The 15,819-nt window shown below is 47.1% G+C and overlaps 1 protein-coding gene across 1 annotated transcript; it reads right to left on the minus strand.

Moving 5' to 3' along the window:
- Nucleotides 1–1,326: 1,326 nt before the first annotated feature.
- Nucleotides 1,327–12,250, minus strand: CREB3L4 (cAMP responsive element binding protein 3 like 4). Its single transcript, XM_033136234.1, has 9 exons — nucleotides 12,074–12,250; nucleotides 11,308–11,563; nucleotides 9,844–9,956; nucleotides 8,323–8,430; nucleotides 6,303–6,409; nucleotides 4,081–4,149; nucleotides 3,431–3,515; nucleotides 2,342–2,438; nucleotides 1,327–1,610 (listed from the first exon to the last, which is right to left on the minus strand). Exons 1-9 carry the CDS (start codon nucleotides 12,248–12,250, stop codon nucleotides 1,327–1,329), a joined length of 1,296 nt encoding a protein of 431 aa, XP_032992125.1.
- Nucleotides 12,251–15,819: the final 3,569 nt, after the last annotated feature.

Below are 15,819 nucleotides of genomic sequence, written 5' to 3' on the forward strand. Positions count from 1 at the left end.
CTTCCAACTCCACGATTCTATGATTTGTCCTCTGGGGCCAAGGCCTGAGCATCAGAAATTGATGAAGGCTCCCTGAATGGTTCAGTAATCTATGTCTGGCTCACCGGAAAGGGGTGAGCTCATTTCAAGAGAGGGAGATGATTCTGTAAACCAGACATTCTGCACTCCCGTTCCCCTGCCGCTACCTAAAAAACAGAGATTGTCTTTCATTTGTCTTGCCACATCCTTCGGAGTGCCTTCCACAATATTCTCCTGGGATATGACTTCATCTTTGAGGCAGGCTTCGTCTGCCATCCTCTTTCACCCACCCTGTTCTCTCCCCCCCAAAAAAACAACAACAACCACCACCACCTTAGTGCTGAGTTGTCTTAAGAACATGGGTAGGCAAACTAAGGCCTGGGGGCTGGATCCAGCCCAATTGCCTTCTAAATCCGGTCCGTGGACGGTTCGGGAATCAGCGTGTTTTCATATGACTAGAATGTGCCCTTTTATTTAAAATGCATCTATTGGGTTATTTGTGGGGCACAGGAATTGCTTCATCCCCCCCCAAATAACTTAAGAACATCAGAAGAGCCGTGCTAGATCTTGCGAAAGGCCAATCTAGTCCAGCATCCTGTTCTCACAGTGGCCAACCTATAGATGCCTATAGGAAACCATCAAGCAGCAACGAAGCCCTCTGGTTTGCCTGGACTGGGCACCCCCAATTGCTGCACTGCACCGATTCTTGCCTCCGGTTGCACCTATCCTTGGCACGCAGCCCCCAAAGGGTTACTCACAAGGCACTGTGTCTCCCTTTGGCCGAAAACAGCACCCTATCCCTGGTTTAAAGGCACAAGAACACAGCAGAACACAGCAGAACCAATGCAGCGCCCTCTTCTTCCAGCCCTGTCCTTCCTAAAACGTCAAGCTCCAAATCTCCAATGTTTTAAAAAAGAGAGAGAGGGATAGACACCGGGGCTCGCAGGTGCTCCTAAACTCCACGCGGCAACTTCTCTGATCCTGTGCTTGTTGCATTTAACTTGGCAACAAGAGGGGAGCGGGAATCCACTCTGCGCATGCTCTGTGGCTCTCCTTGATTGCTTCCCCGTACATCCCAGGGGCTCAGCCAAAACTGGCACGAAAAGTCCCTAATTCTAGCCCTCCCTAGAACAGCCAGGGAGCTTCCTCAAAATCTGTTCTCCCGCTGGAGATCTCAGGCTGCTTGTTCCATCCCGGCTGGGTCATGAAACGGGATAGTGTGCCCCAGAAAAGGAGGAACAGCGCCAAGGTGGATTCTTGGATGCCCTGCTGTGACTTCTGCCTGGCAGAGCCATCCCCCAGTCTTTGCTACATCTCATCTGCATGCATTTGCTTTTTAAGGTCTTTCTCCGGCTGGGGCCTCCTGGCATTAGCTTCCTTGACGTTGCTCGGTGACCCTGGATCAGACGTGTTGGCGATCATGGTCTCCCTGACAGTGTCAGGGTTACCAGCGGCCGCTGGGTCCCCGTCACTGGCGCCAGGGTCCTCTCGGGGTTCTTCCATTTGAACACGGGGCGATTCTGGGCTGCGAGTGGTGGGAGACTCGTCCGGATCAGAAAGGCTGCCCTTGGTCAAGATGTGTCGGGAAATCACTAAAGGAGATGGAAAAGTGTGTTAGGGGACGCGGGTGGCACTGTGGTTTAAACCACTGAGCCTCTTGGGCTTGCCGATCGGAAGGTCGGAGGTTCGAATCCCCAGTTCGAAAGCACGCCAGTGCAAGTAGATAAATAGGTACCGCTGTGGCAGGAAGGTAAACTGTGTTTCCATGCGCTCTGGTTTCTGTCATGGTGTCCCGTTGTGCCAGAAGCGGTTTAGTCCTGCTGGCCACATGACCCGGAAAGCTGTCTGTGGACAAACGCCGGCTCCCTCGGCCTGAAAGCGACCCCATAGTCGCCTTTGACTGGACTTAACCGTCCAGGGGTCCTTTACCTGTACCTTTTTACCCTATCTTATCAGAGACACCATAGAATCATAGATTGCCTAGGTAGGAGAAGTGATCGACATTTTCCAACGTTACACCATTGAGTTGGATTACTCCTGCCCGGGAACCAATGTCCCCACTGTGGAAGGACGTGTGGGTCCAGAATTGGCCTCCACAGTCACTTACGGACTCATGGTTAAAACCGTGTTTATGGAAGACAATTTTACTCGGCTACGAGTGATCGCCAAAGGAGAAGAATTATCATCATAGAATTGTGTTGGAAGGGACCCCAAGGATCATCTCTGTCCTCTCGCAACACACACACACACACACACACACACACACACACACGTTCTTCCTCTCTCTGACACCCCCATCCCACTGTGCCCCCCCAATGGTTACCTCCAGACGGCTTGTAGTCAACCCGGCTAACCTGGGTCCCCCCAAGGAAGGAGCTGCAGCTGGGCAGGATGAAAAGCCCAAGGGAGAAGACGAGGATCTGGAAGCAGAAGGAGAGAGGGTTGATTTAAGCGCCGGAGAAACCACACAGGTGTAAAAGCAGGGATACATAGCCTTTGGCCTTCTAGGGCAGTGTTTTTCAACCTTTTTTGGGCAAAGGCACACTTGTTTCATGAAAAAAATCACGAGGCACACCACCATTAGAAAATGTTAAAAAAATTAACTCTGTGCCTATATTGACTATATATAAAGTAATTTTTCAATTTTTCCCATGGCACACCAGGCAACATCTCGCGGCACACTAGTGTGCCGCGGAACAGTGGTTGAAAAACACTGTTCTAGGGTGTTATTGGACTACAGCTCCCATCATGCCTCACCATGGCCCATGCTGGGAGCTGTTGCTGCTGGGAGATGGAGTGCACCTGGAGGGTAAACTGAGCGATCGTCGCCATCAGATTCGTTTCTATCGATTGCTTGCTTCCCTTGCCAAAGTGACTCCCAGACACAATATAAACACTAAAACCAAGTTACAATGAAGACCCGTCCACACATGTAAACACAAGACAGGCCTTAGGGATTCTGTCCCATCAAAGCCACATTCAAACTGAACCACGCCTTTGTAAAGCCATCTTGAGCAGTCAGGGCTTCCCCCCAAAGGATTCTGGGAGCTGTCATTTCGTTAAGGGGGGCTGAGAGCTGTTAAGGAGACACCCCACCTCCATTCCCCTCCCAGAGCTACAATTGTCAGAGTTCCCTGGGAAGAAGAGGGGCTGTTTGTCCTCCTCCTCCTCCTCCTCCTCCTCCTCCTCCTCCTCCTCCTCCTCTTCTTCTTCTTCTTCTTCTTCTTCTTCCCACCCCATATTCTCTCTCTCTCCCCCAGACTTTTTGACACCCCTTCCAAGATTCATCATTCCAACTCTGCACATCCAATGCAGTTCTCTTTTGAAAAATGATTTTGCCGGTGTTGAGTTTTATTGCCACTCACGACCACCCCCACTTTGCTCTCTCTCTCCCCCACCCCACCCCATTTACCACAAGGCAAGTGCTGGTCTGGGCTGCCTTCGTGGAGGTCTGTTTAATGAGTCCTTGTAGCTTCTGAAGCTGACCCACCAGGGACCTGTAAGAGGAAATGCGTTTTGAGTTTCCCACGTCCAGATCTGTAGTAGCCAGAATGTTTGCCACATGCTGTGTGTGAAATCATTGCAGAATAGATAGGTCTATTGCTGCTGGCTAAATGGAACCTTCCCATCCAGAGGCAGTCAACCCCTCTCTCCCCCCCCCCAGCAGCGTTTTTGCTATCCTTGAACTCGTGACAATGCCTCTTACTTGCATGAAGGACAGAGCTCTGTGCTTGCGTGTACAGCAACCAGCTGACTAACATTTACATTTCTCCATCTACTTTTGCCTCTGGCACCCCAAAAACTGGCATGTGGCCCCTGGAAGGTTGTGCATAAGGAAATGTGGCCCTTGGCTTGTGAAAAGGCTTCACAAACTCAGGTATAAAATGCCAATTTGGTCAGATATGATTATGATGCGTTGAGCCTTTTATAAACTGCATTTCTGCATTTACTGGTCTTCTGCCGACTGAATTTCAAGTGCAGTTTTCCCAATGGACACTATCCTTTTGCCCGCTGGTGGCAAAAGGAAGCACCTTGCTTTCAGCGGGGCGGTGACAGACTTACATGTTGTGGGTCTCTAGTTCCTGCACTTTCTTCCTCAGTTCCTGGTTCTGCACAGAACAAGCTGCCACCCTACCGAGGAAGGAACAAGGGGGAAAGCTGTTACATTTCCTCACCTATACATTTGTATGTTACCATCTTTTTGTAAAACACGCACAGCCACACAGCCTGCACACACTGGGAAACCCTGCCATGGATTGCAAAGAGAGGTGAATTGGTGACGTCATGGATGCTAGCCAATAGGCACCTTTCATGGTGGAGAAGCTTCTCCCAACGTTGCTGAACTCCACCTCCCACAAGTCTCTGCAAAACATGGCCAATGGCCAGGGATAATGGGAGCCGGAGTCCAGCAACCTCTGGAGAACCACAAGTCCCATTTATCCCAGACCTAGACACATGTCCCAGCCTATCAGGGATCACATGTTAAATGCATTTGCAGACTTTAGAGAAATTTATTTTTATTAAAGATTTCTTGGTTTACAAAAGTATGTGCAATGTCTCTCTTTTCAAGTTACATTTTCTACAGATCAGTTTCATTTGTTGAGACATTAGTGTTAACGTTAGGAAGAAAAGGGGGGAAGAAGTGGAGGGGGTAATGGTGCGTGGGGTGGGGTGGGGTGGCAATGCTTCTACTTACTGTATTTGTGGGGTTTTCTGCCACGTGTGGGTTCTCTTTACTATTTGCTTGTATTCCTTTGGTGGTGAGAGAGGTTGGGGGGGGTGGCCCAGGGTGTGGTTGGCTGTCTTTGATTGGCTGTGGTGAACTCTGTTTTCGTATGTGAGTGGGGTGGGTGGGTGTTTTTGGATCAGGTTAGCCAGATTGATTCGTATGCTGTTGGCGGGTTCTTGTTGTTGTCTTGTTGGGCTGTGTATGTGATAAAAGGGAGCCATACCGGGGTGAAGGCGTCTTCTCCCATTTGTCCCCGTGTCAGTTTCAGTTTATTGGTTAGGTAAAGGTAAAGGGACCCCTGACCATTAGGTCCAGTCATGTCTGACTCTGGGGTTGCGGCGCTCATCTCACGTTACTGGCTGAGGGAGCCGGCATACAGCTTCCGGGTGTAGTAAGAAAATAATCTGCCCTTATTCCCTTATGGGGTACACAAGAGCCCTTGCAAAGTCCTTTGCAGGTTCTCCATTGGTAGGAGCAAAAAACAGAGGCCAACCAGAGAAGATTGAGAAGCAAAGCATTGATCTTTATTGAAGCTGTTGCAACAGCGGTGATTTTCAGGGGAAAAGACCCAGAACAATGCAGCCATGCTCTTATAAAGACATTTCAAAATCTCTCCTGGAGTCTAGCCCACCCCCAGAAACATCATCCAATCAACAGAAGAGATGTAACCCAAGACACCCCCCCCCAGATACATCAGAGCTACATCACAAAATGGGAGGGTCAGAGGAGGTAACTTGGGAATTTTCCACACCTGTGCCATATCTCCTTGACCCCTCCCAGACACACATTTCTGCAAAACAAAAGGTTGGCGCTAATGGCTATCGTTTGTGAGGGAAATGGCCCATATCTGGCACTCAGGCAGAGACTTCTCACCTCCTCCCTGCAGATGAAAACACTTGGCCAGCTAGGATCAAAATGGAGTGAGGCCTGTCTTCCTGTGCTGTTTTCAGACATGTAGCCTTATTTGTTTGGTACATTAATAACAATTATTATATATGAAAGACCTAAAAATTCTTACAACATGGGCCATGTGGCCAGCATGACTAAGCCGCTTCTGGCAAATCAGAGCAGCGCACGGAAACGCCGTTTACCTTCCCGCCAGAGCGGTACCTATTTATCTACTTGCACTTTGACGTGATTTTGAACTGATAGGTGGGAAGGAGCCATACCAGGGTGAAGGCGTCTTCCTCCATTTGTCCCCATGTCAGTTTCAGTTTGTTGGCTAGTTTTTCTAATAAGGCTGTTTCCCATACTATTTGGTACCATTGGTCCATGCTTACTCCTGACAGGTCTCTCCAGTGTCTGGCTATGATGCTTCTGGCTGCTGAGAGGAGGTGGGTTATGAGCTCTTTGTGTTGTGAGTGGGCGTTATTGTCCTGGAAGATGTTTAGTAGGGCCAGTTCTGGGGTCGGTTCATGCATTGCTAAGTGCAAATTAGGTAAGTTCACCCTTGAATTCAAATTGGCTTGAATTTCTACCCTGTGCCTTGTGGCTGGGAAGGGGAATTTGGGATGCAAAATGGTCAGAGGTCCCCAAGCCACAACCCTTCTCTCACCGACTCTCCAGCCCATCAATATATTCTTTCTTGCGCCGTCTGCTGTCCTGCGCCGACTGCTTGTTCCGGATTTTCCTCCGCACCTTTTTCAGGATCCGTTCCTCCGCCTGTTGAAGAAGGTGAGGGGCGGAGAGAACCTTTTAGGTGCGCACAGAGCTTCGTGGCGAGCTTGAAGCTCACGGAATATAGTCCAGAAAACCCCAAACTATTTACTGAGGAAAATATGCTTTTGAATTACATACCCAATACGTGGAACCTAACAAAGAGACAATATGAATGGACTCTCTGCGCCCATACTACGGCCAAAAAGACAGGTATGGATGAACTGGAAAAATAAAACTGCTGCTCCCTTCAAAAATTTGGATAGAAGGTATGTACAAACTCACAGCACATGAACATATTACATGTACACATAGACTTGCCATGAACAAATGTAATGATGTTTGGAATCCATTTCTATAAACACTGTATTAAGGTTGGATCTACACGCAGGAAAACCCCCCACTATAAGTAAGTCTGAAATTAAATCACTACAACAAAAGAAAAAAACTCTCCAGCGCCATCTGGTGTTGCATTTTTATAACACATTCAAAAACGCTGTTTTTTTTACTAATGTAGCTGAGTCCTTGGTTAAATGTAGGTTAACTACAATAACAATCTTGTAATATTGATAAGTCCTGTTTTTGTTTTGTACGGGTATTACCTCTCGGTTTTTTCCTTTCCCTTTCCCTCCGTCCCTCCCCTTTTCACGTCTTATTTTACACTTACACATTACTTTTTATCTTTCAATAATCTTATCTATACGTCCCCGAACTACACCTGAAAGTCATTGCTGGGTGAACATGAATTAAGTGGGGTGACTGGGTGAACCAGTGTGTCGTAGAGGTTAGAATGTCGGACTTGGACCAGGGAGAGACCAGGGTTCAAATCCCCACTCGGCCATGAAGCAGGCTGGGTGTGACCTTGGGCTCAGTTACTGCCCCTTGCCCTAACCTACCGTACCTAGAATCATAGTATCATAGAGTTGGAAGAGACCACAAGGGCCATCCAGTCCAACCCCCTGCCAACCTCTCAGGGTTGTTGTGGAAATCTAATGAGGAGGGAGGAGAACCAGGTACAAAAGCTCCTTGGAGAAAAAAGGAGCTATTTATTTATTTATTTATGAAATAAATAAATAAATAAATAAATAAAGACATTTATTTTTGGGTATAGCTTTGCATGATTCCTAGTGACCCTTTGAGCTCAGTATTTGTGGTTTTCACGCTTTAGACACTTTAGGCAGAACTTGTCAGGGAGGAGGATGGAGACAAGACTCGCATTGCTTGGCTCCGCCTCTCATTGATTCTAGCCCCGCCTCCTGGTAGTCTCCATGCCTTCCACTCCCCAGTCCCAATGGGCCACAGTCAGGGCTTTACACCTCAGACGTAGGGTTTCAGCCTTAGGAAGGGCCGGATTTAGGTTTGATGAGGCCCTCGGCTACTGAAGGGAATGGGGCCCTTTATACGTCCACCTGTCCTTTGTCAACAAAAAATTGTCGCTGTTTTTTGTGTTGAATATATGCTACATGGTAATTTATGGACCTGATAGGTATCTAAAGCCGTTTGCGCATGCATCCATGCAGAATGTAGGTACCCTATATATAGAAATGAGCAAACCAGTGATATTTTGGGAGCAGGCTAGCAGGTGGGGCCCATCACTTACATCATAGGAGCCCGCGCAACACAAAACACTGTTGCTGTATGTAGGTTTTATTTTATTTGTTTTTTATCTTATATTTTGGAAATACACATCTAGGTGTTTTTTTCCCTTTAATTTTTTTTTGGGCGCACCCAAGAGAGTGGGGCCTGAAGCTATAGCTTGTTTAGCTTATACGTAAATCCGGCACTGGCGACAGTGCCTGGTGGCTAAAGAAATCTTAATGTAGCATTAAAAAGAGATAAAAGCCACATGCTCATCATGACTGGTCTCCGTTCCTTCTGGGATGGGGGAAATGTCTCTGTTGGCTTCTGCAGGCACTTACCTTGGTGAGGGGGAGGTCGGAGCACAGCAAGACCCCTTCCTCGCTCAGGAGCCGTTTTTCCTCCTCCGTCAAGTAGAGGCCCTGGAGCTGCAGTGGCTCGAAAGTATCCTGCCCCACCGCAGAGGAAGAGTGTGTTAGCTGCCTTGTGGCCACCCCTTTGCAAATCACCCTCTCTTGGGGGGGGGGAGATACTTCTTTTGGGACCTGCTTCATTTCACAAATGGGGTCATATTGCATCATCAGCCAGGATTCTCGTCTGCTGTCTGGATTGGCTGGAAAAGAGAGACTCTAAGCATGTGCAGAGTGTACCATGATGGTATTTTGGGTGTTAATGTGGAAAGAGCACAGGACTCATCACAGGCCTCCCAAGATTTTGGAGTTATGAATAATGGTCAGGGTCCAGTCTGCCATTCCTGCTTAACTGGTGGTGGTGGTTAGAGGGAGGTAGCAGACTATGCGCTAGCGCCCCCCTGTGGCAAAAGGAAGGAGTCAACCAGCCAAATATGGAAGCTGAATAAGAGCTGTGAGTCCCCAAGCCCTATAAAAGCTTCTAGTATGTTCATGGCTCTCAACAATGCTTCTGCTGTCAAGACATCCACTCTCGTCCCTTGATATGACATCATCTGTGTGCGACAGCTGGGATTTTGCAGAGTCTAGTAGTGAGTCAGAGGCTGCAGAGTTGCCAGCTAAGGAGCCAAGACAGATATCTGGCTCCAAGTTTAATGTTGGAGACCTGAGGCCCATTAAGCCCAATGCTGGCAGGTCAAGGCCCTCTAGACCAGATCCCACGGCCCTAGGGCCCATGGGGCCAGAGCCAGGACCCTTGCAAGTAGCTCCTCCTAGACCCCAAGGAACCGTCTTCCTCCCAACCAACCTCATAGGTCCAGGTGAGAGCCCAGAAAATGTTCCAATCGGGAGGAATATGATGGTTCTTACAAAGGGAGAAAGGTACAGAGGCTCAAAAGGCCTCAGACCACCTCTTTCCTTTTTGAGAGCCAAGTGGCTCACTTGGAGCTGTCTGTGGTGCTGAAAGCCATGGGTACAGCCTAGGAGAGGTGGATGGGAGGAAGTGGCCTCTGTCTACTTCTAGCCTTTGTGGGAGCCAAGTCTGTCTATTGGAGCTGTCTGTGGTGCTGAAACACCTAACCTGCCTTTTTTCACATGCGCCTCTGAAAGGCAAGGCCAGACCAGGGCTCCATCTGCACTATAAGTGTAAAGCTGTATCACCCCACTTTAAACAGTCACAGTTTCCCCCAAAGAATATTGGGAAGTGTAGTTTGTTAAGGGTGATGAGAGTTGTTAAGAGACTTCTATTCCCCTCCAGTGTGGTTTAACAATCAGGGAATTGTTGCTGTGTCGGGAGCCTCTTAACAACTCTCAGTACCCTTAACAAACTACACTTACCAATGTTCTTTGGGGGAAAGCACGACTGTTTAAAGTGGGATGAAAAAGCTTTGCATGCATAGTGCAAATTAGGCCCTGGACAGGACACCCCAGAAGATCAGTTCCATTATTACTTACCTGGGGCATAGGAATGTCTTCCATGTTGGATCTGGTCACATTCTCCAAGAGCCCGAGTGACACTTCGCTCATAACACAGGCCTCAGGAAGTATTGCTGGAGATGTCCAGTTCTCTGGTGGGGAGGAACAAAAGAGGCAAGGTTTTGAGCTTATTGTTAATTTCAATTATTTTAAATTGTTGCTTTATTTATTTTTTTTTAAATAAGAATTTATTGGATTTTAATAATAAACATACACAAAATACAAACACTACAAAAACTACAAAACAAAATGCACACAGAAAAAACACATATTTATCCATCCTTATCTTCTTTATAATCCTTAATTTGGGACTTCCTCACGTCCTCTCTTCTGCGTTCATTTCTAATCTTCTTTAGTAACTTTGTAACATTATAAATTCTTGTTTCTCACACCTAATCTTAATTTTACATCCATAAACCTCAAATCGCAAATCTTATTCTTATCAAATTAAACCTTACATTACGTAACTCAACCTCTTACATCCTCTCTTCACTTAACTTCTAATACTGTAGCCTATATATCAACTGATTCCAATTTCGCCTATTAATAAATCACATCTTAACAAAAACCTAAATATTTCTTCCAATTCTCATACACCGTTTTCCCTCTGGTTTCGGAGTTCCGTGGTCAGCCTTTTTTCCATATCCCCTTTACAAATTCACCCCACACCCCTCCTGTCCATTTCAACGCTTGCCTTTTCCCTTCCCACCCCCCACAAGTCCCCCCCCCCCAAAACCCACCCTTTCCAGCTCCTTGTAATTCTGTTATTTCCATCAAGTCCAGCTTTAAACTTAGTATTCTTCGTTGTAACTTCTTCTTTTCCAGATTGTAACTTTCTTCTTGGTAAATAGCTACACTAGCAACATCATTTTCATACTCAGCAACATATTGCATTTCCCTCAATTGTTGGTCTTTAAATTGGTTTTCTTGAGTACTAATTTCATTGTTTTATTATTTTGGAAACCCCTTTGAGGTTTTCCTTTTCCTTTCACAATCGAGCGGTATATAATTTTTTAATGAAATAAATAAATCAGGAGACCTGAGCACATCAACAACTCGCCCCACTTGTAATTCCCGGCAACTGGCATTCAGAGCAGGTTGTCTCCGAAGAGCAAAGGCGGAACACAGCCACCATGGCTAGCAGCCATTGATATAGCTGCATCCTCCTTAAGTTTCTTGAATACAGCAGTGTGGTGTAGTGGTTAGAGTGTCAGACTAGGACCAGGGAGACCAGGGTTCGAATCACAACTTGTCCATGAAGCTCACCGGGTGTGATCTTGGGCCAGTGATCACTTCTCAGCCTAACCTACCCTGCAGGGTTGCTGTGGGCATTAAATGAGGAGGAGGAGGAGAGGCAATGAACGCCATCTTGAGTTCCTTGGGGGAAAGGGTGGGAGATAATTGCAACGCAATGCTGTAAAATAAAGAATCCTGCACACTTACCTAAGGGGTTGGAGAAGACAGGATCAGGCCCGGTCGCCTCCTCCACCATGCCCATGTCACAAATAACCTCATAGATGACGGTGGCCGATAAGTTCGGGGGGCCAAGCTCACTCTGCAAAGGGGGGTCCGCGTGGGGATCGTCTGAGATCCCGCTGTCACTCTCTGGCGAGGCGACGGGCCTCCTCGATTCGTAGATGTCGTTTGGGTTAATCAGGAATTGCAAGAGATCTTCTGTGTCGCTGCTACTTGGACGACCCTGCAGCAGGAATGCAGTTGGGTTGCTAGTACTTGCTTTGGAGTGCTTGTAGAAGAAGAAGAGTTTGGATTTGATATCCCGCTTTATCACTACCCAAAGGAGTCTCAAAGCGGCTGACATTCTCCTTTCCCTTCCTCCCCCACAACAAACACTCTGTGAGGTGAGTGGGGCTGAGAGACTTCAAAGAAGTGTGACTAGCCCAAGGTCACCCAGCAGCTGCATGTGGAGGAGCGGAGACGCGAACCCGGTTCACCAGATTACGAGTCTACCGCTCTTAACCACTACACCACACTGGCTTGTGTGCTTTCGAACTGCTAGGTGGGCAGGAGCAGGGACCGAGAAACGGGAGCTCTCCCCGTCGCAGGGATTTGAACCGCGGCGCTGACCTTCTGATCGGCAAGCCCTAGGCTCTGTGGTTTAGACCACAGCGCCACCGTATCCCTGTTTCCCTGTCCCCTTTACAAACGGACAAATAAAACATTTTTATCCACGTAGTTTGCCCTGACTCACCAGCACTTCACCGGCTGCCCAGGCCTCGTAAACCTTTTCTGAAGCTCGCCCATAGGCGTGGTCTTGAAGCGGGAAGCTGGGTTTGGACACTGCTGCAGAGAAGGCGCCGCTGGGAGCGAACCCTTCCTGCCCCTCAAAGAGGAGGACATCTGGGAGAGTAGGGTTTTTGGATTCCATGGCCTGAGATGAGCAGACAAGCACGTTAGTGGCTGAGAAACCTGCAAAGCCCCTGGTTCAAATCCTGACCTTGTTTGGTAACCTTAGGCAAGCTACCCTCTCTAGGCCTCAGGGTTTCCATCTGCAATAAGGAGAGGTGGGGGATAATGCCCTCCCTTTTTGGGGATAGAGATTGTGTATAAAAACAGAGAGAACAGTTATAACAACAGATGAAAATTATTATTATTATTATTCTACATACTGTAATTGCATTGCCCTTCATCCGAAGGTCACAGGGTGGTTAACAATGTAAAAAGGCAAAAATGCTTTTCACAGAAACAACAACCTCCCCACAGTTTAAAAGGCAAGCAAAACTATGAGATAGGCATGTAGAATGAGTGCAGTTGCACATATTTTGAATCAAAAAAAGGCCAGAAAAAAATAACAGCATTATCTGATTATTAAGTATAGTTCCAAATTTGCCAGGCTTGTGATGAGGTTTGGCTTGCATGCCATGGTTCTGCTGTATATGTATTAAAGGAATGCTAACTCATATAACCGGTGACAGCAGTCACGAAATTAAATAAAGAAGACTGATCGCCGAAGAATTGATGCTTTTGAATTATGGTGCTGGAGGAGGCTCTTGAGAGTCCCATGGACTGCAAAAAGATCAAACTTATCCATCCTTAAAGAAATCAGCCCTGAGTGCTCACTGGAAGGGCAGATCCTGAAGTTGAGGCTCCAGTACTTTGGCCACCTCATGAGAAGAGAAGACTCCCTGGAAAAGACCCTGATGTTGGGAAAGATGGAGGGCACAAGGAGAAGGGGACGACAGAGGATAAGATGGTTGGACAGTGTTCTCGAAGCAACTGGCATGAGTTTCGCCAGACTGCGGGAGGCAGTGGAGGATAGGGGTGCCTGGCATGCTCTGGTCCATGGGGTCACGAAGAGTCGGACACGACTGAACAACTGAACAACAACAACAACTCGTATAAAAAGTGTCTGGAGATTCTATTTGAAATTTCCCCCATTATAGCTATATTTCAGAGTGAGTGGTCTACCTTACAAGGTTGCTAGTCAGGGTGACTGGTTGATTTCTTTGAGCACCCTAAGGTCAGTGCCAGATTTACATATAAGCTAAACAAGCTATAGCTTTGCCCCCCCGAAAGAATTAAAGGAAAAGAAACCTGGATGTACATTTCCAAAATAAAAGATAAAAAAATAAAACCTACGTCCAGCAAGTGTTTTGTGTTGTGTAGGTTCCTAGGATGTAAGTAATGGACTCCGCCTGCTAGCCTACTTCCTAAAATACCACTGGTTTGCTCATTTCTATATATAGGGTACCTACATTCTGCATGTGCAGATGGCTTTGGATACCTATTAGGTCCATAAATTACCATATAGCATATATTCAACACAAAAAACAGCGACAATTTGTTGTTGACAAAGGACAGGTGGACGTATAAAGGGACCCATTACCTTCAGTACCTGAGGGCCTGATCAAACCTAAATCCGGCCCTTCCTAAGGCTGAAACCCTACGTAAGAGATGTAAAGTTGCAATCTTATACCCATTTTCCTGCAAGTGAGTCCTGTAGGATTGCTGTACGACCTCTTTTTCCAGAACGTGTATTTTTTTTTCCATGGGTAAAATTCTAAAATGAGAGTCGTCATAGCGAACCATAGTTAAAAGCAGAAGCCGGCAAATGTGTCCTCTCTTTTTTGCCCTTCAGAATATGGCAACCCTAGACTTCCTCTGAAGGAGATCGCACACGTCTTGGGAGAAATTCTGGATCCATCACTGCATACCCTTAAACACTCTGAAGCCAAAATCCAGGACATTATCTGGATTGCCATTTCGGTTGCCATGATTTCGCACCGCGGTCCCCCCCCCAAAAACAAAGCATTTGGGGGGGCATGTGTTTTGGGGTGAGATCGCAGCCCTGATTTCAGCAGCTGGGTGGGAATTGTGCCTCAAAATCGCGCGAGAACATGACCGTTATCTCAGGTTAAAAAACAAGATTTCCTGGCCTGGTTTTTCCGGGACAGTCGTGAGGTAATGTCACTGTTGCCTTGGGGACATGAAGTGTTTTCCATCAGGGACAGCCCAACTTAGGGTTGCCGTAAGTCCGAAATTTCCTGGACACACACAAATACTGCAGCCAGAAGCAGTGTCCAGGGAAAACCCATATCGGCACAGTGTCATTGTTGCTGATTTACAACTTTGGGCAAAACAAACAAACAAACAAACAAACAAACAAACCGCAACAACTTTTGTGTCTGGATTTACACTTTTTGAAATATGGGAACCCTAGACTTCTGGAATTCTCAACACAAACACACACCTATGATACAACAAACCCAATATAAAGGAAAAAGTATTTAGACCAACTAAGGACTGTAAATGACGCAAAATACCAAGCATGAGTGAGAAGAAGTATTACTGTACAGAGTTGTATAATAAATAATAATAATAAAGTAGGCGGAGCCAGAGCCGATGTCAGGCAGGGGCAATTCGTTCTCGTTTTCTCCCCATTCTCCTGCTGAGATCACTGAACCTAAGGAGGAGGAAGCTGACAACCAGAGCTTCCCTCTGAACTGGTTGTTTCAGTCAGAGAGCGGGGGGGGGGGGCACTGAGGTCGGTGGGACAGAGTCTGCCCTGACCGACCAGCTTGCACAGCCATGAGCTATATATAAGCCTACAAAAAGTTTGCTTAACCACTGGTTTGTTTGCCTTGAAAAGCATGACTGTCCGGTGGGTTTTTCTGCAGCGGATTAGCCTGTGCTGAAATTTAAGCTGCTTTATCAATTGATCTCCTGCTCAAGAGTCCTTTCCACCCCCCCCCCCCCCATCTCTTACCTTGCTCCTGCCTGCTTCAAATATCTCTCTGTTTCCCCCGCTGCCTGTAACTGGCCTGCAGACTTGCAGCCAGCCTGCCTCAAGCAAGGTAACATTTCTTCCGCCTTCTTCTTCTTCCGTACAGGATCCTGGCATCCTGGAACAGCCTTGCCAAGGCCCACCCCCAGGCCTTAAACCAATAAAAAGGGGTCAGGTACACACATTCACCTGTTCAGGCAGAGAGGAGGAGAACTCTTCACCGTGAGGCCCTGAGTGTGCGCCGTTTAAAAGAACAGAAAACACGGTGGAATCCTAATCACGTTTATTCAGGCTGTGCTCATTGAAAGCACTCCTCGCAATAATCCTGGGAACTGTAGTATGCCAAGGGTGCTGGGAACTGCAGTTCTGTGAGGGATTAACTACAGAAGCCGTCTGCTTGAAATGTAATTAAAGTGATAAATCCCCTTGAATTTGGTAGTGTTTGCTTCTGAGTAAATAAGGTTGCCAGAAATCTGGGGCTGAAGCCCACTCATTTTTATTCAGGGCAGACATCTTGAAATCAATGGACTTAAGTTAGGCTTGCCAGGAGCCACATAATATCCCTTTCTGCACTGCTAAGAAATAAATATTTTAGTGTGGCAGCACCTGCACTTTGAAACTCCCTGCATGTTATTATTTATTCATTTACCACCCTTTATCCGTGGATAGATTAATCCCTCTTTCTGGGGGTTCTGGGAACTGTAGCTCTGACT

The sequence above is a fragment of the Lacerta agilis genome, chromosome 17, assembly GCF_009819535.1.
Source record: "Lacerta agilis isolate rLacAgi1 chromosome 17, rLacAgi1.pri, whole genome shotgun sequence".
NCBI classification, from domain to species: domain Eukaryota; kingdom Metazoa; phylum Chordata; class Lepidosauria; order Squamata; family Lacertidae; genus Lacerta; species Lacerta agilis.

Bases quoted from the DNA above. Each gene is read 5' to 3' on its own strand.
- CREB3L4 (XM_033136234.1), bottom strand. From the start codon at position 12,250: ATGGAATCCAAAAACCCTACTCTCCCAGATGTCCTCCTCTTTGAGGGG. The intron at 8,431-9,843 runs GTAAGTAATAAT...GCGGTGGGGCAG, and splicing joins AAGACATTCCTATGCCCCAG to GATACTTTCGAGCCACTGCA. The intron at 4,150-6,302 runs GTGAGAGAAGGG...CTTCCTCGGTAG, and splicing joins ATTGATGGGCTGGAGAGTCG to GGTGGCAGCTTGTTCTGTGC.